At 37.1% G+C, this 24,951-nt stretch overlaps 2 protein-coding genes across 4 annotated transcripts in view; both read left to right on the top strand.

The window, feature by feature from the left end:
* Positions 1-9,873: 9,873 nt before the first annotated feature.
* LOC101166257 (acyl-CoA synthetase long chain family member 5) lies at positions 9,874-19,911 on the top strand. Of its 3 annotated transcripts, none has more exons than XM_023949683.1 (22): positions 9,874-9,946; positions 10,417-10,459; positions 10,945-11,113; positions 11,236-11,347; positions 12,063-12,127; positions 12,193-12,294; positions 12,370-12,469; positions 12,772-12,950; positions 13,031-13,063; positions 13,138-13,189; positions 13,864-13,937; positions 14,032-14,109; positions 14,186-14,320; positions 14,405-14,539; positions 14,619-14,714; positions 16,568-16,640; positions 16,743-16,831; positions 17,942-18,058; positions 18,342-18,485; positions 18,578-18,679; positions 18,793-18,864; positions 19,160-19,911. In XM_023949683.1, the coding sequence occupies exons 3-22, from the start codon at positions 10,958-10,960 to the stop codon at positions 19,295-19,297; spliced, it is 2,052 nt and encodes a 683-aa protein (XP_023805451.1). In that variant the 5' UTR covers positions 9,874-9,946; positions 10,417-10,459; positions 10,945-10,957; the 3' UTR covers positions 19,298-19,911. The 3 variants fall into 3 exon arrangements, with proteins under 3 accessions (XP_023805451.1, XP_023805452.1, XP_023805450.1); XM_023949684.1 differs by having other exon boundaries at positions 9,912-10,007; XM_023949682.1 differs by having other exon boundaries at positions 9,936-10,031.
* A 292-nt stretch (positions 19,912-20,203) lies between these two features.
* The window catches only part of LOC101172448 (ankyrin-3-like), a gene marked incomplete at its 3' end in the record, with an annotated part of 145,783 nt that continues 141,035 nt past the window's right edge, over positions 20,204-24,951 (top strand). The window contains 1 exon segment of the mRNA XM_023949393.1: positions 20,204-20,457. Within this exon segment, the coding sequence (XP_023805161.1) occupies positions 20,425-20,457 (33 nt within the window).

The raw sequence follows: 24,951 nt of genomic DNA on the forward strand, positions 1-24,951 counted from the left end.
AAAACTTTACAAGAAAATATTCCAAATACTGGAAGAATTTCAAGAAAAAAGGGAAAATTACCAACCTTTGGGGTCCAAATTGATGTCTTGATACGGACCAGCTTTAGCATTATACATGAGTTCCCACATGATGATGGCAAAGCTGAAAACATCCCCTTTAGGTGTTCCGTAAAGTGGAAGTCCAACATGTCTCAGAAGCTCCGGGGCTGTCCAGTACATCTCTGCAACAAACTCATAACTCTTTACAAGAATTTACTTGAACTCAAATGCTGTACTTGAAGAATTAAGGATGCTTTATTGTTTTTTTGGGAATCAACTTACCCTCATAATTGATGATTTCCTGGCCATTTCCATTATTTTTGTCTCCATGTCTGAACTCCCACAAACCAAAGCCGGAAAGTTTGATTTGAAGTCGGCTGTCCACCAAACATGTGCTGGGCTTTAGGTTTCCATGAAATTTCAGGCTGCTCTTGTGAATGAACTCCATTCCCTAAATCACAGGTCATCGTGAACAAATTGAAAACTTAAATTTTAAGTCTTAAATCCATCTATCTATCTATCTATCTATCTATCTATCTATCTATCTATCTATCTATCTATCTATCTATCTATCTATCTATCTATCTATCTATCTATCTATCTATCTATCTATCTATCTATCTATCTATCTATCTATCTATCTATCTATCTATCTATCTATCTATCTATCTATCTATCTATCTATCTATGTATGTTCTAAAAGGAATAGGACTAATCTGGGCTTCCATAAGTTAGTAAACACACTCACATTGACAATGTCATATGCAAACGACAGTTTGAACATCCCATCCAGATCTACGTCTGATGACTTCAGAACATCCTGAAGAAATTGAATTACAAAACAGGGTGACTACTTACAAGCTCAAAGTTTCACATTTGTAAAAAGAAAAAGATTTATTGCACTCACATTGAGACTGCCTTTTTTGCAGTACTGGGTGACCAAACAGACGGTAGGTGGCTCAATACAAACCCCGAAGAACTGCACCAAGTTTTCATGCTTCATCTCTTTCATCTTTCTTAAAGAGGTCAAAATAATTAGGCACAAACTGTTTGTTTTAGAGGATGAACAAAACTATTTGTTAAAGAAATAAAAGCAAATATGTTTTTAAAGGTACACAATTCTCACTGATTTGTTTAGATAAATAAACGAAGAAAAAATATCCATAGAAATAAGGCAAAGGCAAAAACTTAACTATGTGAAACTCTGAGATAACTGAAGGTTTCTGGAAGTTAAAGTTGACGTGGTTGTTGATGTACTTGATGGCCACTTGATTTCCCTTAATGAAAACAAAAAACACGGAGAGACAAATAATCAATGTAATAAATGCGTCTACCTTAAAAATTATCACTTAAAAAGTTACAGGTAAATCTAAATGAAATATTGGTGCTCTTTCAATATTTCATTCTTTTTAATTTTATATATTGGTTCAACTATTTTGAACTGTATTATTTTGAAAAGCAAAGACAAACCAAATAACTAATAAAATATACAATAAAAACAAAGTTGTATTTGACATCAAAGATGTTTTTTACATCTGAATTATTTTTATGTTTTAATAGAAAATCTGCCAGTGTAAATTGGCATATTTATCTTTCAGCGTGCATTCAGTGGCTGCATGTTTTGAAACGGCCATTTACTTAGGCTTTTCATTGGAAGTGGCCTCTTCAATGCACGTTGCCGAGGCTGGTATGACCATAGCTTTAGAAATAGAAGCAGAGAACAGAGACTCTGGCTTAGGTTTTTTGCTCTTAGACCAGTGCTTTACCTGATAAAGACCGATTGTGGTGTAGATGTGTTCTCTGCCCGTCTTGTCCCGCAGATCAAAGCTGTTGCTGGAAAAATTAGTATGGCAGCTACTGCTTCCACTATGACTCCCGGAGGAGCTTTGAGATAAGCCCTGGGTTCCCTGGAGAAGATGCAACAGAACTGAGAAGGAGCATAAACACAGAGGTGCACTCCTGCCTCATGAATCTGCTCTCTGGTGTTCATACTGAAGGGTCCCTGATGATGGTGATTTCGCTGTAGTTGATGATCCACCAGCAGGAGTCATCCAGTCGTGTCTGGAGTTTGAACTTCTGCAGCATGAGGACCCCAATGAACAGAATTCCCACCACACCAATGAAAGGGAAAGTCACAAGTACAGCCAGCATCGTAATATCTGGAAGGAGGAATTATGACATAATTTAATATACTATGCTCCTTAGGCAAAAAATGATTAAAATGAATCATATTCACTGTCATCTTGAGAAGGTGTTTTACCATTTGTCAGCCACGTACAAAGCTCGTTGTTGAAACCACATTCAGGCATATCTGTAGGAGGCCTTCCTTTTGGCCAAACTACAGAACCAAACATGGACGTTGGTCTGAAAAAGAAAACAACATTTTTTGTAATTCTATAGTAAGTATGTCATGTCTCATAAAAACAAAACAAATGTACAGATAGGCTTTACAGTTTTTCTCAGTCGCTTTAGTACAATTTAATACAATAAGTTTGCAAATACGTGTGCATTTCTCAAAACAATTAGTACAAACAGCAAAACACTATGGATTTCTTGCAAAAGCCTGTAACTTGCTCAAAATCTTTAGTTCATCTCTCAAAACTAAGTCTTTATGTCATTGAACATGTCAGTGCCATCAGAATGTCAAGTCCTTGTGTCATTGTCTACGAACAAGACATTCAAATGACTTAGTCATGTTGTCAATATAACTGTGTATTTTAGAGGGAGGTTCTGATGTAAACTATGGCTAAAGTTTTGATGACAATTATAGTAAAATGGAAGTTACACCTTTTTTGTTTGATTGCAAGAGACTGGACAAGATTCACATTTAGACTTTTATTGTTCATATTGTAATTTGTTGACAGACCATGTCATACCAACATAGAAAAAACCCACTGCAAACAGCAACACAAAGGGAAAAAAGGTAGGACAATATTCTGTCCAACAGTACAGGCAGTGCAATAGGAATTGGTGTGGTCTTCCTACACCTCTTGTCGTTCCTGTATGTTAGGCCACAAATTCTCATCCACATCACAGCGAATATCCTCTCTTGCAATGCAGCGAAATATGTTTGTCACATTATGACAACTTGGTCAACCATTTTGCAGTTAATGATTTATACGATGAACTAATGACTAGGTGTTTTGAGGAGTAAAACTATTGCACAGTGAACTATATAATACATTTTGATCAACATGACATAAACAATTGATAATGTAGCAAAGAGCAGAGAATTGTACATAATCATTTGCATGGATGTACCAAAGCAATTGCAACTTGTTCAAAGAAGTGAGAAACTGCTTATATGATGTGCACAAGTGACATCATGATGTGAAGATTGAACAAATAGTTTTGGGAATTTCATTCTGATCTGAGAATTGTACTAAAGCGACTGAGAGAAACTGTAAACAAAAAAAACAACGTAAATTTGACAGTATTTAAAGGTCGTTCTTTACTGTTTTTACCTGATGTTTTTAGATTCACTTTCAAAATGAAGAATCGGCACAAATTTGGTTTTGTCTTCTACTTGCTGCAGGTCATAAATGGAATAGTCCAGATATCGCTCACCTTCTTCATCAAAGTGGACTAGTCCAGATGCACCTGCAAACAATACATTGAAGCTTTAGTACAAATTGCGTTAACAGAATTATTATTAAATGCCTCAATTCTATTCAATTCTCTATTCTACACAGATGATTTATAATGTACAGTTTTTAATTCCTGTCAGACACATCAACCTGTTAGTGCTGATCTTTTTTCACATGTGTATGTTGATTTGTTCACATATGTGCATGTGATATGCCTTGTTTGTTAAGTGTGTGCACACACAAGTACATTTTCAACTTCTTCCCTAATTTTTTTTCAATCACACCTTCTTTCTAATCAGTCCACAACTTGGAGTAAAAAAAACTTAAATAATAAAATGTGATTTAGCTTCTAAAGCAAAAGGGGTTTATAAAAATATACACTTAGTTTGTGCAAGAAGCATATGCAGAATTTCAATTATAACAATAACATTTGTCCAATACAAGAACAGGGTCTCGGCCTTTTTCCGCTTGCTCAGTAGCTGGACAGGACTAAGGGGAAAATGTGGACAGACATTTTCTTCACAAGATATATTCAAAGCTGTGCGAATGTATTATTTTGGTTTATAAAGGAAATTATTTAAAACAGATGGGAATTTTTTGAATATATATTATTTTCTTTGAGAAAGACTTTTGGTTTCAGATTCTAAGTTGTCAATAAAGTCTGAATAAAGTTTTTCTTTGATGATTGACCTGACAGACTGAGCTGAAGCAAGTGGGAAAAGGGAAATACAATATCTGACTTTACGACTGAAACAAACTTGTATTTTTCCAGAAATTCTAACCATACTGGGATTATTGTTTCCAGTTATGCTGTCTATATAAAAGGTGCATTTAAGCTTGTGCATTACTAATGTATCTGTCCTTGTCTGTGGTAACTTGACAGCAAAATTTGTGTTTTCCTGCTGTAATCAAGATAAAAACAGATCATGGCAAGTATTGTCTTTTACTTGCAGTTATTTTACCTGTAAGTTTTAAGTTGAACTGTTTTTCACCTTAAATGGAAGCAGTTTCCTCATTGAGTCAACACTCTAACAGAAAAAAAGCTTTAGACACGCTGACTAAACACATGTTGACACAGCATACAATTTCATGGCACAGGCAAACATAAATATCTTTTTTAAGTGAATGCAAAAGATAGACAGATACATAGGAATTCTTCTTTGCTTATTTTTTTAAATAAAAACCCTAACACATGCCACCTTTGGATAAACTTGTGATGCCATAGGTTTGTGAACTGCGCTTCAGATACATGGCAAGCCCTTTGCATGCAAAGTTTCTGGGCCTTTTGATTTATTTTCTTCACAACAAAACTTTACAAAACAGGTATGTATAAAGTTATAGCTACCATAAAAGCGAATGCTGTTTTTGTTTTTCAGTCTCTGCAGAAGTTGGCGGCCATCATAGGGATCTTTGCCATCTTTCAGCACTTCCTTTAGCCCCATGGCATAGAGAAGCACAGCGTCATGCAGATAGGCAGAATATGGGCTGACCTAGCATGTGGGAAAAGATGTGAATTTGAGTAAACACATATTTATTTGAAATTCAAGGTTGCATGTTCCACCGTCGTCCACTAACCTCGCTTTCAGATGTCAGGTTGGTCTGGAAAGGCTGTCCTTTCAGTCTTTGAAAAACTTGACTGAAGAAATCGTAGTACTCATATCTGTCATAAGATTTTTGACCAATGATGAAGGTCATGTCAAAAGCTCTTAGGACAGTTTGGTTGATCTTGTTCATGACAAATTTCCAAAAGTTATCCTGTTTAATGAAAGGAGAAAAAAAAGTGCAAATATGGAAAATCTGTTGGTCATAGTCATACAAGTTGGTTACCTTTTGGCTTACATCGTTGGGGCTCACCACAGCAAAACATTTTTCACTGATTCGCACATATGATTTGGTAGAGTTTTTATGCCAGATGTCCTTCCTAACACAACCCTGTATTGTCAATGCACAGGGAAACCCAGATAGGCAACAGCATCAAGGGGTCATACCTAAGGATCCACCCCAGATTTGGCTCATTGTAAACCCAGGTTTTCCTGCATAATGGTCCTACTGAGCTATCCAGTTATAATATTATTACAACTGGATATAATAATATGACTATGAGTATAACTATGACTACTATTATCATAGTCATACGTAATGGCCTTTGACTGCCAACCTAGCCTTAATAACGTGATTTAGAAAGGAAGATTTAGAACGTTTCACTTCATATTTGGAAAGAATCCTTAATTATATTTTATTTTTAAAAAACTTTTGAACTTCAAACTGATTCATATTTTATATTTTTGTCATTTTCAAGAAATGCATGACATAAACAAATTGATTAGAATATAATGACATTTAAAAGACTGTCAGGGGAAGAGCTACAGGGGGACTAGGGGGCAGCTGCACCCTACATGCCCCTAAATATTTTAGTTATTCTTAATGTCATTTTTGACAAAGATTAAGAAATCATCAATACAACCCTCTTTAGGAATTGCAAATGCTCAATGAAACATTAAATAAATAAAGCAGTTTGAAATACGTACTTTTTGTTCTTTCATTTATGATTGCCTTCCAGGCTCATTTGCCACCCTTCCAAAGTCTTCTGCCCCCTTTTCCACCCCCGATATAAAATGTGCTAGCTCCGCCCCTGCAGGCTATGTAATTGTTTGCCCTAAAATTCAAGCAAAACAAGACACAACGCAAAAAAAAAAAGTATTTTCTTTTAATAATAATCCATTTATGCTGTGCAGTTGTGATGATTACAAAATAATCTCAAAACTGTTCATAGGTCTGGAGAACTTTCCTGCCAGTTTGACTTTATGATGGATAAAAATCTTAGATAACTCCTGAGTTTTTTTTATGTGGCAATAAAATGTAACCATTCAAGCTTTAAGCCCTTTTTCTCACCTCAAACTGCTGCACCAGGAAGAAGACATAGTCCCCGTTCATCAAACCCTGACGCTCCGCCTCTAGCAGCAAAGCCATGGAGTCCTCTCTGTTTGTCAGAACCACGATAACTGCAAAAGAAAGTGACAAAAAAATTAGAAATATGGAGGAAATGTGATTCTATGTTTATAGATGGCAGCAAAATGTTTAGTCAAACAGTTTCACCTCTTGCAACTGTCGAGATGTACTTCACATTTTGATAAACCAGCTTAGGGTTGCTTGTGTCAAACTTCACCTCTGCAGTCAGTTTAAATCTGGCTCTCAGTTTATCCTCTATCGTTTTCCACAAAGCGTCTACCTTATCCCAGGTGTTTGTCTCCAAACCTCCTCCAATCATAGCCACGTGTCTCCACCCAAAGAACTCCAAGGTCTTAACCAAGACCTCAGAGCTTCTTTTGAGAGGGGGTATGACTTTGATGTAGGAGTCGTAGATCTCATTGTTGTCCATTTTGGAAGACTGACCCACAAAACCAAACATTGGGATGTGCCACGTGGAAGCAAGAAGACCAGTAACCTGGGGAAAAATATATATATATATATAAAAAGTTATTAGTTTAAAAAAGAGCAGAAGGTTTGATTTTTTAATTAGGTGAAAACACATGGGAATTGTTACTGTTGGATGAGCAGGCATGAACAAACCCAAACATTTACTTTCTTTGGAAATCAAAACTTGTCCTTTTCTGTTTTTACTTTTTCTTTCCATGTATTATTTACGTCACTAACCTGTGTTGTAACTAAGCTCTTTCTGGATGATGAGGTTATAGTGGGAAAACTCTTTTTTTCAGAAACACACACTGCAGTTTATAATAAAGAAAACGCCAATGACAAAATAAGGACACACCTGCAGAATGACCTAAATAAGGCTAGTTGTTTTTTTGTTTTTTTACAATTGTACATGAACAGTAACATGCTATAAAGTGTCTAAGGAGAGGAAACAGACTAATAAAAAAGCTTAAATCTATCAGATTGTCTGATTTGTATGATTGTAATAAGTTATAAGAACAAAATGAATTTAAAAAGATGTAAAATGTTACCTAAAACACTAAGCTATACCATAAATAGACGCAATATTTTCTAATTTAAGCACTAAACATAAAATTGCCATTTACCATACCTCTGCTTCTTCAGGACAAGCCGGTCCAAAGAGAGCCGTCACGTTTTCTGTCCATACCTGATGGATGAACCCTCCCAGGGACAATTTGGGATCACAGCCTGTTTCCTTGTACACAAAATCCAGGCTGTAGTTCCCCAAGAAGGAGGGGTTGGTATTCACCTTCTCCACAGCTATCTGTATGGCCGAGCCCAGCCGCTGGGCACTGAAGGGGTAGGAAATGTTCCAGGGAGCCTGGAAGCCAATGAGCAGCCGGTAACTTTGAGACCCATTGATGTTGTTGTTGTTGTTGCTGATTAAAGCAGCATTTGATGCAAGTGTGAGCTGGAGCACTAAGGTGCAGCTTCCAAGCCAAAAATACACTGTTCTCATCATTGTCATCCTGGTCCGTGCTTGACACCACTGAACTTAAATACCCATCTCCCCTCAGTGAGGCTGCATGGTTGCTCGAGGAGGAGAAAATGTGGAGTGGAGTGGGAGGTGCATAAAGAAAAACAAGTTATTCTCTGTCAAGTATCACTCTTTAGTGATACTTGACAGAGATTCCAAAACTGTCATTAAAGTTAAATTTTATGAAATGAACAAACAGAATTAAAATGGAAAATGTGAAAATATTTTATTTACACTCCATTTGCATGTTACATAGCTACGCCATTTTGTAGTAAATATGTTTTTAGCACCTTAAAAAATACAGCAGCTCCAAATTGCTAATTGCACTACAAATGAACAAATACAACAGATTAAAATGGACAAATAAGGTATTTTCTACGCTCCAATTGGATATCATATTTAGTGCCTGCCACTAGATGCCAGTGTGGCACACATACTTTACTTGTAAACTGGCCCCTTGGGGCTTTTTCATTCTGAACAAAACACAGAACACAAATGGTTTCTGATTTTCATTTTAAAAATATCAATAATTACAATAATCGCCTACCATGAGGTACAGTCAGAAAACAAAAAATAAGATTAAATGAGCTGTATAATGTCTGATCTGTGCTTGCTTTACAAATAATTAAATTTTTGGCTGCAAACAACAATAATTTGTGATGCTCTTTGTAAGATGATGAATTCATACTACAGAAGACTGATTAGCTTTTGATAATCATACCTCAGGAAATGTCACAGTCTTTCATGATAAAAAAAAAAACAGCATCCTCGTGATCGTCTGATATCACTAAGCCAAGCGGCCATGAGGTGAGATATGTTCCTGGTTAGATTTTAACAACCCAAGTTAATTTCAAAGATACTGGATTTATGTCTTAGCTATCACTCCACTGCATACCACCAATGTTCAAGGTTCGTTGTTATCTTCACCCTAATCCAAGACAACTTCCACCCAATGAAATTATCCATTGCCTATGAAACACATTTTTTTATTCTCTCATACAGAAATAGCTAAGAGTTACAAACTTTAACTGCAAAATGTATTGATTATGAAACTTAAAAATCAACCATTTAACACCAAAAATTACCATAAACCATATGACAGTCACATTTTCCGTTAAGAAACATACTAAAGTTGGTTCAGATATCAGCAAGTGTACTATTTTTACAATTACTCCTTTTTTAGAGGCCCAGTCTACAAACTACAGAAAATACCTGAAAGGTCATTGCAATTATACAGAAAAAAAGATACTCACAAGCATTTTAGTATTGAATGCGTTTTTTTCTGTTTCCTCATCTATGGGGATATATGAGAATAAAGTTGTGAAATTATGATGACAGGAATTTGAAAAAAATTTAAATACAATTCAAATGATCTCATAATACATTTTCAGGCACAGTGTGTAATATGGGCAGTTCAATGTAAAGGTATAATCTGAAAAATGTAATCTTAAATTGACTTTTGGTCCAAATGTATTTTTTTAATTAATTAAAACAATTGATTTTCTGGTGCCAATGTGTTTTAATAAAATAATTTTTAATACAATATCCCTATCCTAAAACAAACCCTACATTTTCTTATTGATGTCTGATTAATTAAGGTGATCTGTTTATTTTTTACAAGGTCATTTAGTTTATTAAAAAAAAAAAAGATATGAAAGTTCCAGTGCAATCAAGAGCAGAGGGTCAGCTCTCCTGGGTGTGTTATCTGCAGAAACCTGGAGGCAAGTTGAGCCTTGACTAGTGCAGAGGAGCTGTTGCACCTGTGTGCAGTTTGAAGTGCTAATGACCACAGGTGAGCAGGTTGTGTCTTAATGGCGTTTCTGGCCTCAGCTGTGTTTGCTCAGAGGGACCAAAGATCAGCCTAATTCCAAACTGCTAATCCCTGCAGGTAACTTTCCAAGGCTTTAGCTAATGAAGATGTGTGTAAAGACACTTTCATGACTGTTTGTGTAAGTTAATGCACAAATTTTATGGTTAGTATTAAGAAATGCATCTTATATCTGGGTTGTGATCTCCTTATTCATGAATTGGTTCACCTTTTTTTTTTTTCCTAAGTTTTTCTTTGAGGTATTTACAATCTAACAAGTCAGCATTTTAATTCCATAAACGGACTCTGGCTCTTTCATCAAGGGCAGCATCTTTATTGTTTCATGTTATTTACCACAAAAAAGGAAACTTTAGAAACTGTTTAAGAGCCCTGCAATTGTGCAACCTGCTGTTGCATCGATTCTTATAATATAGGATATTGCTTGAGGCAGTTTTGATGTTTTATCAGTTGAAGTGGTGGACAAAGTTCAAAGGTTTTAGGTCGCCCTTCATCGGTTCTCATTGTCCATTTTCTAACCTGTCAAAACACAGGGAGGGGGATCTGCTGTGCAGTCGACTGCAGTACCAGCAAACTGTAAGTAAGCGGGTCTGCTTCCTCATTTTCTCCCTGGTTTTGTTTTTGCTTTTTTTTTTTAAATGGTATTGTGAATGCTGCACTGAAGTTGTTTGGTTGCACTTTGAAATGTGTAGTTTGGTGCGTAAATAATGTGAAATTTTAACTTAAATGTAAAGATCTGACTGATTAAACCCTATGAAATGGAACCGACTTAATTTGTGATAAAATGCATTATTTGTTTCATTTGTTAATATTAAAGGAATAAGAGTAAAGATTATTGAAGCCTACTATTGCATGAATGATCCCAGCTCTTTTATGGGCTTGACTTTATCTGAGTGATTAGGACTTGTGTTGTGTAATTCATGTTGACTTTGAACACCATCTGTGGAAACAATGGAGTAAATAAAGAATATCTCTATATATTGAGTACATGCTTGTTCCTTTGCTTCTAATGGTTCAATATTGGAGGTGGTTTTATTTTTTATTTTTTTTCTGGATCCCAGCCACATCTGCACCATGGACTTCATCTTCCATTTGCTGTTCTCTCCTCTCCCAATCCCAATCATCTTCTCACTAATTGCCCTCGGAGTTGCAACTCTGTTTTACCTGAGCTCACGGCCCAATCCCATCAGCAGCCCGGCTGACCTCCACTGCCAAACGGTGGGCATCAAGGTGAGACTTGAAAACTGACTCAACTGACTCTAAAAATGCCTCCTTTTTTTTGTTGTATTTTTTTTTCCTCCCCTCCTTCCCCACCGTGATACAGTAACCAGTGAGTCTGCTCCTTGCTTCAGGATGGTGCAAGAAAGACCGCTCTGTTGGAGGACAACAACAACTTGACGTCCTATTACTACAGTGATGCCAAGACCCTTTATGAAATATTTCAAAGGGGTCTAAAGGTTTCAGGTGATTAATTTGCTTTTTTTTTTCTTTTTCTTTTTTAGTATTTATTAAACTTGCCTTGATTTTTTTTTTTTTTTTTTTTCGTTAGATATGTATTGTATTTTTGTTAAACTTTGTTGCAATAAATTTCTCACATTTTGTATGCATGTAAACTTAACAAAATAATGTACAAACTGTGAATGAGCTTTAAAAGGCTGGTTTAAAGAACAAGTAGTGATTGCTATTTAAGATGGATGGATGGAGATATCTCCATCTCTATATCTATAGATCTATAGAAAGATAAAGAGATAGAGATAGATCTAGATAGACAGACCGATTTCTCTATACGGTTGATTCCTGATTTGTACTAGTTATTTAACAAAAAAGCTTTTTTGCTTTCTACATGCTGCTTTTGTAAAATTCAGATCAGGATCTTGATGCTCTTTATTTTTTTTTTTATATATAAATGTAGTCGCATAAGTCACAAGCTGAACCCCCTGAAACCTAAATTTATTTCCAGCTACCCAAAAAATCACTTTTTGATTTCATGTAGATTCTAAATTAAGGCCGAAGGGGGGTTTATGTATATTTGCATCCATAGGCATCAAGGAGTTAAATGTTCTTGTGCTCTAAAATGACTTTACCTTGAGGTTTCTTATCTTTGCTATAACATCTTTTCATATTTAAATCTGATTTGTTTCTGTGCATCATTTTCATATCCCTCAATTCTTGCTTGTAGGTAATGGTCCGTGTTTGGGCCACAGAAAGCCAGGAAGGCCGTACCAGTGGCTGAAGTACAAGCAGGTAGAGTATTAATAGGACTAAATAAACTGTAAAGAAACATATTTCATCCCTTTCCCCCCCAAAAGGTATCTGACAGAGCAGAGCACCTTGGGTCAGGACTCCTTCAAAAAGGTTTGAAGCCAAACACCAACACCTTCTTTGGCATCTTTGCTCAAAATAGACCTGAGGTGAGGCAGTTCCGATGTGTCAAGTTGGAAAAGTGTCTTAGCTCAACCACCTTAACCATTTTGTGTTGCTTACAGTGGATTATTGGTGAACTGGCATGTTACACCTACTCTATGGTGGTGGTTCCTCTTTACGACACGCTGGGTCCTGAGGCCCTGGTGTTCATTATCGACCGAGGTAATTAGCGCTTCTCTTGTACTCGGAGGCTTATTAGAGCTGAACAGAAGTCCACAAACTCCAGTCCCTGCAGGGATCAGTGATTGAACATGACTGTTGGGTGATTAAATCACAATCACTTTACATTATATTGACATTTGGATCTTTTACTTTTAGCCGTATAATGCCAGCAGCAAGTTATTTTGTTTTTTTTATTTTTGATCTTCTGCAGAATAAATATTGTTTTGTAGACAGATTTTGATTTAAATGTTTTCTTGCTCTGAAACCTGCAATCAAAACATCACTACTGTGAATGCTTTCAGCTGAAATCTCCACGGTACTCTGCGACGATCAGAAGAAAGCTGAAACCTTGCTGCAGAACCGGGAGAAGGGCGAGACTTCGGTCCTGAAATTGATCATCATAATGGATTCTTTCAACCCAGAGCTGTTTGAGAGAGGAGCAAAGTGTGGAGTGGAAGTCATGTCCTTGGAGGACATTGAGGTAAATAACTCCATTACAGAAACAGTAGGAATTTAAGTTATTCTAGATTTTGACAAAACTAAATTCATTTTTTTCTTCAGGCACTGGGAAAGAAGAATCTTCAAAAGCCAATTGTAAGTCTAGAAGCCCAATTGTTCACTTTCATTAAACACAATAGGATGTACTCAGGATATTTCTGTCCCAACAGCCACCAAAGCCAGAGGACCTCAGTGTTATTTGCTTCACCAGTGGAACAACAGGTGACTAGCTTTGCTATTTATTAGTCAGGTTGAGTCTTCATTTGAGGCCATTTCTGTTTAAGAGAAAAGGGTCACAATAAAATGAGGCAGTATACGTTTTTATTATATTGTAAGCTTATCAATTTTCTATGCTTCCCATGTTAAATGTATACATGGTCTACAGTAGGTTTGCTGTGTGTACTCAGGAATACCTTATAGAAAAAACTTCACGTATACTACTTTTTGCTGTAAGTACTAAAGGCATAAATGAAAAAGAAATTATGGCAAGATAAATTAAGTTGGCAAAGACGCACAGCCAATTAGCCCCTATTTTACCCAGTTTAACAAAAAAAACAAAAACAAAAAACAATATTTTTGGGGAATTGCGACTTTTTTTTTAAACAATTTGAAATCCACGAAAAACTTCAAGCATCTATATTTTATACATTTTGCTATCAGTGATACATTGAGCGCACTCCCTTGTGTGGCCCAGATGACCCCACTCCTAACGTTAATGTGCCTTGGATAGCACAAGGGTTAAGGAAATTATGGAGAATGCTTATGAGATAGGGGTATCAGAAATACATATATTAAATATATGAATGGTTAAACAAGGTTAAACTTCTCACTAAAATGGCTTGGTTAAAATTGAATTGTTTGTATTATCAAAAATCAAAGTTTGTTTTTGTGTTAAGGGGACCCCAAAGGAGCAATGATAACTCATGAGAACATAGTTGCTGACCTGGCAGGTGTCATTAAAATCTTTGAGGTAAAAGTTAAAAAAAAAATTCTTCCCTTCTTTTTGACTATGCAATATTACTTTAAAAAATATTAATATATAACTAGGCTTATGTTTTCCTTAGTCATCTTTTGTTCCAAGTACGCAAGATGTCAGCATTTCATTCCTACCTTTGGCCCACATGTTTGAGAGAATTGTACAGGTAAGATCAGGCACTTAATGCCCACAGAGGAGTGTATGGCATTTAATGTTTGTTTTTTAAACCCACCATCTTTTAGACGGCTGTCTATGGAGCTGGGGCTAGGGTGGGATTTTATCAGGGGGACATCAGACTACTGCCTGATGACATGAAAACCCTGCAGCCCACCATTTTCCCTGTGGTTCCTCGACTGCTTAACCGCATCTATGACAAAGTTGGTCTTTTTTTTAAAATTCCTCTGGTATTTGTTTCAACTATAGCTTCCAGCGGTGGTTAACTGTACTTCTTTAATAATTAGGTGCAAAGCGGAGCAAAATCTCCTTTCCAGAAATGGCTGCTGAACTTTGCAGTAGACAGGAAATATGCTGAAGTCCAGGAGGGCATCATCAGGAAGAACAGCATTTGGGACAAACTCATTTTCAACAAGGTCCAGGTAATGTACTTTTGTTTACCTATAAATAAAGGGTGGCATTTACACTGACGTTAAAGTAAAAATGCTAAAACTTACTTAGGAGTCTCTTGGAGGTCGGGTGCGGTTGATGGTGACTGGAGCTGCACCCATTTCTCCAGCTGTGCTCAAATTCCTCAGGGCTGCTCTGGGCTGCCAGGTATTACCAAATCATCCGTTTCATCTTTAAAGTCTTCATTAAACATTGAGATCTCTTGGTTCTCCCTAGTTGAATGTTTTGACAGATTACATGGTAATTTTTAGGTCTCACCCTTTAGTATTTGCAAATATTAATGGTTAAATAATATAGTTTATAGTGGGGAAAAAAGTATTTAGCCACCAATTGTGCAAGTTCTCTCACTTAAAAAGATGAGGCCTGTAATTTTCATCATAGGTATACTTCAACTATGAGACAAAATGAGAATTTAAAAAATCCAGAAAATCACATTGTCTTGTTATAGAATTTATTTGCTAATTATGGTGGAAAACAGTCACCTACAAACGAGCAAGATTTCTGGCTCTCACACACCTTTAACTTCTATAATAGGTTCTTCTTTCCTCCAGTCACCAAATTATTGAAACAAAATTGTTGACCTGCATCAGGCTGGGAGGACTGAATCTGCAATAGATAAGCAGCTTTGTGTGAAGAAGTCAATTGTGGGAGCAATTATTAGCAAAAGGAAGACAGACAAGACCACTGAAAATCTCCCTCCATCTGGGGCTCCCCAAAGGTTCCCACCCCGTGGGGTCAAAATGATCACAAGAGCAATGAGCAGAAATCCCAGAACCACACGAGGGGACATAGTGAATGACCTGCAGAGAGCTGGGACCAAAGTAACAAAGGCTACCATCAGTAACACACTACAGCGCCAGGGACTCAAATCCTGCAGTGCCAGACATGTCCTCCTGCTAAAACCAGTACATGTGCAGGTCCGTCTAACATTTGCAAGAGAGCATTTGGATGATCCAGAAGAGGATTGGTCAGACCGAAATGGAACTTTTTGTTAAGAATTCTACACATTTTGTTTGAAGGATAAGGAATTGCATCCAAAGAGCTCTACTGTAAAGCATGGGGGTGGAAACATCATGCTTTGGGAATGTTTTTCAGCAAAGGGACCAGGATGACTGATCCATATAAAGGAAAGAATGACTGGGGCCATGTATAATCAGATTTTGATTGAAAATCTCCTTCCACACACAAGGGCATTGAAGATGAAAGGTGGCTGGGTCTTTCAGCATGACGGCTATCACTTACACACTGCCCGGGTAACGAAGGAGTGGCTTCTCAAGAAGCATTTCAAGGTCCTGGAGTGGCCTAGTTGTGAGTGGCCAAGATCTCAACCCCATAGAAAATCTTTGGAGGGAGTTCAAAAACATTACTGCTTTTGTCATTGACCAAAATATTTTTCTACCATAATTGACAAATTAAAAATAGATGTGATGTCTTTCTTTTTTTCAGGATTTTTTTTCTCTCACTTTGCCTCTCATAGTTTAGGTATACCTATGATAAAAATTGAAAGCCTCAAATGTTTTTGAGTGTGAGAACTTGCATAATTGTTGGCTGACTAAATCCTCGCCCCATATTTTACTCCCCCCCCCCCCCCCTTTCTCAAAGAACTAAAGTGCTGTGCAGTCATTGTCCTGCTAACGCACACACTTGCACAGATAATGGTGCTACCTAAGCAACAGGGGGTTCAGTACCTTGTCCAAAGATGCTTGGACATATTGGCGTGCAGGGCAGGAACTCGGTCTATCATTTTCAATCATTTAAGTCGTATTCTAAGGTGATTAACAAAATAAAAACATGCACTAAAATGAAAAGCAGACTTTACCTTTGAAAGTCTTGGATGTACATGGACACCGCTATTTAAAAGCTAAAAACAAAGATTTAATAAAAAAAAAAAAAACTAGAAGCTAGATCAAGACTTTGTTAAATTTGATGCTTCAATGTTTGTTAGTAAAATTTGCAGGCTCATTTTGTTTTTAAGCTGTCATGGCTATGATTACTGTTAGATCTTTGAAGGATACGGTCAGACGGAGTGTGCAGCTGCCTGTACCTTCACCATGCCTGGAGATGCCACCACTGGTAAGTATTTTTTTAGTCAAACCAGTAAGGGACACAGGTGATTATTAAAAAAAAGTCCAGTTTCTTTTATTTTTTAAATGTTTATTTGATCTTGTGCTGCAGGTCACGTGGGAATGCCTCTCCCTTGTAATTACATGAAGTTGGCAGATGTTGAAGAAATGAGCTACTTTGCGTCTAATGGTGAAGGAGAGGTAGGTTCAAGAGATGAGATGGAAATGATGGCTTTCACTCAAAAAAAGGAAATTACCAGCCAATTAAGTTAACAAAAAAGTAACTTGTCATTTCAACCAGAAATTTTTTTGTTTGTAAATCTTACGTGAATGAATCATGTCGATTGTACATACAAATAATCCATTTAAAAGTTACTAATTTCAATCATGTTGATCCAACATGATACCATTAAATTGGATGCATTAGTAATCGCAAGGAATTGTGGGATACCATTTTCTTTGTCTATCTGGGCAGATTGGGGTCTAAGTGTGAGTTTTTGTCCATGGGTTTTATTGTCTAGCTGTTTTACTCTGTTTTAACTAGTGATTTAAACTGTTGTTTATTTTTTTTGCACCATGAGTTAAAGTTTGGTAGAGGATGAAGACCAACCCCCTTGTGTGGCAAACTGTTAATGTCCCAATACTTAACACAGAGTTTGCGGTAATTGAGCTCCTGTCTTGTGATGGACTTTGCTGGGTAATTCATATCTTTGATGTGAAAATTAAAAGACCCATTGGTTGTAACTTTGGAACAACATATCAATTACAGATGAATAAATAAAATTAAAGAAATAAATAGAAATTCAAGATAAATAAACTTAATTTACTTAGGTGTGACCAATTGAAGTGATTCAATTAAATTGGATCAACTTTTTTCTTTTTAGAGTGAGCAACAATATCAATTTAAAGTTGGGTGCAACTGCTCTATTTAAATTGAATCAACTTAAATTTATTAGTTTGAACCTAAATACATTAAGTTGAGCAAACCTAAATAAATTAAGTAGGACCAACATGATTCATTTTTGTTCAAGTAACGCAATCTAATCATGTGGAAATCCTTTCCATAATTTTTTTATGTTCATTCAAAGTGAACGTTTTTTGACTAATGTTTCTGCAGAAAACCATTTGGCATCAAACATTGCTCTAAAACACTAAAAAAGAACCAGTCAGTTTTGATTTCAGGATAGGAATTACTCTACTTTTAGCTTAAAACATGGTTAAAACATGTTTGTTTTTTGAAATGGAATGTACCTGTTTAATTTTCTTTGTCTTTGTGCTCTTATTCATATAAATATATGTATTTTTTTCCAGGTATGTATTAAGGGAAAAAATGTGTTCAAAGGTTACCTGAAAGACCCAGAGAGGACTGCAGAGGCCCTGGATAAAGACGGCTGGCTTCATACTGGAGACATCGGAAAATGGCTTCCAGTAAATCTAATGTTTCTCCTTTTTTCTTTGTATTAGAGTATATGAAGATTGAGTGGCCAAAAAAACGTGTACAAGATAGAATGTTTAGTGTTTAAATTTAATGCTTAGATCACATTTGTTTTAATTTTTCAGATTGAAGTAGAAAACTTGCATTAAATTAACAAATGGGTTACAACAAAATTTAACTAATTGCTTTACTTTATCTTAAATATATCTTGACTAGATTGTTACATTTTTTTGATTGAATGTCTCTGCATCATAGTTTTTTGTTTCTGTTTGAAAGAGTGGGGTTCTGAAGATCATTGATCGCAAGAAAAACATCTTCAAGCTGGCTCAAGGAGAGTACATCGCCCCAGAGAAGATTGAGAATGTGTATGTACGCAGTGAAGCAGTGGCACAGGTCTTTGTGCATGGAGACAGTCTGCAGGTAATCTAACATTTCTCAGCTTATTTATTTTGAATTTACATTAAAGCCCTTAGCTTAGGTTCTCAACTTGTTTTTTTTCTAAATCATTTTAGTCCTGCCTAGTTGCTATTGTGGTCCCTGATGCTGACGTCCTGCCAGGTTTTGCCAAGAAACTGGGGCATCAAGGCTCGATTGAAGAACTCTGCAAAAACTCAGTAATATTTCTTCTAAAATCTGAAAGGCTTAAAACTGAAATTTTTGACACGTTTGTGAAAGTGTTACACACTTAGGTTAAAGACTTTAATCTTATTTTTTATCCATTGTGCAGGAGATTAAGAAAGCCATAATTACTGACATGACCAAATTAGGAAGAGAGGCTGGTCTCAAGTCTTTTGAGCAGGTAATCTCACACATAAACTGTTTTTAGCTGAGGTTGTCAAGAGAAATGTTTACAATCTGCAAATCTGAGCAGGATGTTTGACAATGTACTATTGGATCTTTTAAAATATTTTTAGTTTCAACTGTTCTGTCACTTTTCTTAAACCTGCATCTGATTCAAAACAGTTTATCCAGAAATGCTCAATTTTAGAATTGAGATGATTTTAGAAAGTCCTCATTTCTTCTTGACTAACATGTTTAAAAGAGTGAACAATACATTTTTTAAAAATTGTGATATCTCCACTCTTGTGATCCAGGTGAAAGATGTCTACCTCCACCCTGAAATGTTCACCATTGAGAATGGTCTGTTAACTCCAACCCTCAAAGCCAAGAGAGCAGAGCTCAAAGCCTTGTTCCTGCCACAGATTGACCAGCTTTATGCCAAAATTCAATAAACAACTCTTACACTTGATGTTTTTGGCCTGTTAAAACACTGTTTTCTCAAGATCTCCTGTTGTGGTTTAAAGTTCAGTGAAAACTACTTAAGTACTAACTGTAATAGCTTTTAGTGTTCATCTTTCTCGATAATGGATGTTTTTAAAAGACTACGTGTGATAACACTGAACAAAGTTATCTAACTTGAATTTAGTTCACACAGTGGACTCTTATATATCTTTGTAGTTATATCTATAACTAAATCTGATTGCATCAACCAACTGACCCATTAAATTGTTGAGTAAATGCTGCACTCTAGTGTCCAACTATGGAAGGATATGCCTCAAGATTATAGGAGTCTTCTCGATTTCCACAATTTAAAGTTATGTTGAAACAAACTTGAAACATTATTTTCAGAAATCTGTCTATGCTGTAAAATAAGTCTTATTTTTATATTAATTTTTTCCCAGTAAGGTGAAATTGGTTATTTAGCACGGATTTAATGTAAAAATGGCAAAAACCTTTAAAGCATTGAATTAGGAGGAAGGAGGGGAGTAATTTTTAAAGCCTTGTATTTTGACTTTTAAACCTATAATTGGATCAAACATCTTCAATGAAATAAACTGTTGAATTGAAAGCATGTTTGAATTTATCTTTGAACATAATGTGATATACTTTACAATAACTGGAAAGTGTAGGGGGAAATGAAATGCTTTTTTTTTTCTGGCTCAATTACTGTGAATATTAGAATACACTTAGTTATAAATTATGATATGTGATTGCAGTCTTAAAATAAGTAGGATCAAAAAATTTCTAACGGATAAGTGACGTTTTGAGGCTTTAAATAGTTTGTCATTAAATGTCCCATTTGCAAGAGATCAAACTTTCATCAAAACTAAAACACTGGGGGGCGATGTGCTGCCCCCTAGTGGCTCAGGCAGCAGCCACTTCTGGGCTTTCACGTGCGGCTTTCCGCTGCCTCGAATTGAAGCTCTGGGGTTTTGTGGACGGCTGACGAGACCTGACCTTCAACCGGTCGAAGAGTGGAGTTCTGCTGGACTCGGTGTTTTCCGCTTCGTCCTGTTTTCCCAAAGGTGTGGTCCGGCTCTCTGCTGGTCTAAAGTTACCTGTGAGCGGCTCCTCCAACATGGCTTCCGTCATAGCTGTCCGTGAAGAGCAGGTAGGCAGAGTTTTAATACGTGCCTTTAGTTTCTATTGAACAACTTTTCCCCCGCTCAATCCTGTAATGTTGAAACGTACCTTCTTTCGAGTTAAAATCTCCGCACGACAGGAAAAATGTGGAAGGTTTTATTTTCTTTTTGACAAAACTGCCAACCAAAACAGGTGTCCCGTTCATAATCTGTTTTTTGTATTTTCAAGGTTCGTCAAGCAAGGATAGTCATTGCTTTCGTGAAGCCAAAACGAATCGCAGAGATTATAAAGATGCGTAATTTGCACTTGATGTCTAAATGGAGTCTTAACTGAAGTGTCATCACCTCAGATAAATAAACATGTTAAAACTTGACTAATGAGGGAAAAAAAATAATAGATTTAGATTAAACTTGTTTTTTATAGGTTCATTTGACCTACTAGTATACTGATAAATACACATTTTGAACAAGAGTCCAAACCACAAAACTCCACCTCCATGCACAATACTGGGTTCAAAATTTGTTTTGTCCAAACACTGATGAAATTTGTGTTTTTAACATCTTTGTGACCTTTTTCTGATGAATTGGGACACATACAAGTTTATATTACAACTGTTTGATGCTTCTTTATTCAAATTGTTGTCAATCAAAAGGAGACGAAAAACTGCAGTTTGAAAGAAGATTGTATTTATGATGTACCAAATACAAAGGGCGGGGCACACGCTCCCTGCTTCATTCTGATGCATCCACTTGCAGACATTCTATAATATATAATGGGTATGGAGGCTGGGGTTACTTTGCACCAACGGTCCAGCCCAAATCTCAGACGTGAATTTCGGATGAACTACTGCTGGTCTGCAATATCCTAGAAAATGACACAGGTCTTTTGATTTTGGCTAAAATTGACATAATCCTAATTAAAAGACCTCTAGGAATGTTTTGAAAATAAATGAAAAGATTATCGGAGTAGGTCTTAATACAGAAAAGATGTTATCTTGGCAACACTCTTCATAACTATACATTTTCTAAGCTTCCAGCTGTTGTTTATCACTAGTTTGGCCAAGTTTTATCTAAGTAGCAACCTAGCTGCTGGGTAGCTCAGTTGGTAAGGTAAAGGGCTACAACGCAGGAATCCAGGGTTCAATATAGATACATCTATGAGAGGGTTCAACAATGCTACTGGGGGCAATTACCATATCAATGGCGAGCAATTCACATCACCCAGTGGGGGTTCTTGGGCAAGACCCTTAACGCTACTGCCTCCCGGGCGCGGCTAGTCTGCAGCAAATGCGGAGAACAAATTTCGCACACCTCGGCAGAAAGTAGCACTTTCTTTCTAGCACTTTCTTTATGACTATGGTGTTTTCTTCTGTTTGATGTTTGTTGATGTAGCATGATTCCTTTCTCACAGAAAGTCAGTGAATCACACAACTGTTGCAAAACGGCACAAATTGAAAGAAAAAACGGAATCGGAGTGATTGTCAAAGACCCACTCTGATCAACTTGATCTATTTTAAAAGCGTTTCAAGTGGTCTTTTCATCACCCATAACTGAAAGCTCTTTGTTTATGCGGTCTCCCGCTAGCGTACAGTCCTTTACACCCCCAAGCTAACATTACTGTTGCAACAAAAATTTGAGCTATCCAGCCGTACAGTTTTGAGCCAGATTCCAGCTCATGCCAAGATAAAGACGTACATGGATCTAGTCATCTACAAGTGGATGCATCAGAATGAAGTGCAGCAGGGAGCTTGTGGCCTTCTCAGCATATTTTTGACATCACAAATACAATCTTTTTCAAACAGCATTTTTGTTTGAAAGTAAAGAAATACTCAGAAATGCAATTTTAATCTCAATTTTCTTTATACATGTCCTCCACTATGAGGAAAATGCTATAAAAACATGTTAAAAACACCAAGAACACTATTTTAATTGGAGATGGTCTTTTAAAGGTGCTCTTAAAAAGTCCAAACACATATATTTTTTATTGCTTGCAGAACTGGTTTTACAGCCGCCTGTTTTAGCAGGTCTCTCAGTATTGACATAATCTCGCACTATAACACTCCTTTGAATGTCACATGTGTTCTTTAGCTCAGTCTGGCAAACTTTATGGTTATTGCTTTGCTTTTTCTCAAAGTCTTCATGTGTTCTGCAGAAATTGACACATTTGAAAGCTTTTTTTTTCCTGTTTCCATAATATTTACCTGGAAATGATGTAGAGATCTGCAGAAATCCAAACTTGTCACAAAAGCAGGTGATGTAAGAGGAGAGAAAACAACATGAATGATTAGGAGCTAATAAAAACAAACTTGTCAGCTTTGGCATCTCCAGCAGGGGTTTGTAACTTTCATTCCCGGTGAAACTATGATTTCATTCTTGAAGCATGAATTGATGGTGCCAATTGGATGTGTTTTGTTGCTGATAATGTATTTGCGCAATGACAAAAAGCCCATAAAGTCTTTGATGTGGGTGGCTCCCTCTTGATCTTGTTTCCCCGCCCGTTTGTGTGCCTGTCGGTCTCGGGTTCCTCCTCGCTGTGCATTAATGGTTGACCACAGATTGCGGTGGGAAACGGCATGCAGTTCACTTCACGAGTAGCTGTAGTATATGCTGCTTGTTGCTAAGAACAAGAGGTTTGTTGTTTCAGAGCAAACAAATTGTGAGGTTTCATCTGCTCTCAGGCAAATTGAGCTCTTGGTGATTACACCTGTGGGTTTGTTTGTCTTTTTTGAGCAGCAGGATGATAGGAAGAGTTGGCCTAAGACAACTGTCATAGAAGTGCTTGTGGAACCACAAACTGTGAGCCTTGATTCTCTGTTAGCCCCCAAAAGATGCTAGATAACTGCTTTTAAAGACACACTCTGAAAATTGTTTTTGGTGTTTTTAAGCATCCTGCTCTGCTCCATTCTAGACAACTAAATCTGTACGTCTTTGTTTTCCCCGTCCAAGCTGTGAGGGACTGTAAGCTAGTATAAGGCTAGACCAGTGGCATTTTACAATTGATCAAAAGATGATTGGAGTGAGCCTTAAAACCTTAATACAACAGAACAGAACTTGTATTTTGAAAAATATAAAACAAAAAAAACATTATCATTCAATAGAAGTGAGTTGAACTTACCCGGTTTGATTTTTGGCTCTAACATGACGATTAAAACCCAGTGGTCCTTTCTTCACCCTGACACAGGTGTTAGGATCTCTCCTCAATGGTGTACCATCCACCAACACACAGAAAGAAAAAAGATATTGCTCTCATAGATGTCTCTATGACACTGCTTTTCAGTAGAAAATAAGCAGTCTATCTCTTTTGTGTTTTTACTTTTTTTAGTGCGTGTCTTTCAGCACAAAGTTGTTTACAGTTTGATCTGTCATAGTTTATTGTAGACACATTGTTTTCAAGCCTACACAGAACACAAGTCATACAAAGCTGTACTCGGGCACATGTGAGTGATCAGACCAGGTGTAGTTTGTGTAAAAATCAATGCTTCAACCTAGTTTGACTGACTTCACACTGAAAGGTGACACCCAGCTGGGATTGGATCGATCATGCTTGTCAAATTAACCAAACTTTTGGCATTTTAGAGAAGCTGAGTGCAGGACTGGTTGCAATAAGACGACATTTTTAGTCCTTTCAATTAGGGCTGTGACGATAACCGCATCACCGCATCACCGCGGTGATGAGGTCATCACCGCGGTGATGATCCCATCACTGCATCACCGCACGTTTTTTTTTTTTAAGTTTTGCATATGGCGCGTGAATGGAGCTATAATAAACACATTAAACACATTCATCTTTCCTGATAATTGACTTTTTCCACTAGTCCTGTGTTCAGACTTTCCTTCTTTTTTTCAGACTGTTTTCTCCTTCTCTCCCACCGCTCTCTCTCATAGGCGCGCGCTCTCAGTGCCTCCGCGCTGCACGTGCCACGCGGCTCCCTTTACACACAGGAGCGCGCTTTCAGAAGCACACAAACTCATTCTACAACAGAAGTTTTCGTCTCGCGAGGAAATATGACAAATTTACTGCGTTCTAATTGTTAATTTACATTGTATTCATTTCCGTTTCAAGCTGCGTGCGTTCTTAAGGGCGCGCGACACGGCCGCCCGCCGGAGGATTTTGTGTGTGTGTAGGGAGGGGGGGGGAGTTGCTAAGGTTCACCTTCACTCCAAACATGAACGCGCACTGTTAGATTTCCATGAATATCACTACATGTTTTGTTTGGGAACTATTTTTTGCAGCGTAACGTTACGTGTCTGTATAAACAAAGGCGGAGCCTCCTGCCCCGTGTTCTTAATGGCTACCGGAAAAGTGACAAAGTGTCTGCAGTCTGTTTATTACTGGGCAATATTTAATATTCTGAGAAGATGTGTGTACAAAAGAGCACAGGTGAAGGCTCGCGTGCAGCTAGAGAACGGTCCGCTGCAGAGGGATCAACACGCACCCCCAACACACATGTGCGCACCTTCCTCCTACGTACATGCAGCGCTGACCCACACAGTCACAGTCAATCCACAACACCTATATGGGT

Source organism: Oryzias latipes, chromosome 19 (assembly GCF_002234675.1).
Source record: "Oryzias latipes chromosome 19, ASM223467v1".
NCBI classification, from domain to species: domain Eukaryota; kingdom Metazoa; phylum Chordata; class Actinopteri; order Beloniformes; family Adrianichthyidae; genus Oryzias; species Oryzias latipes.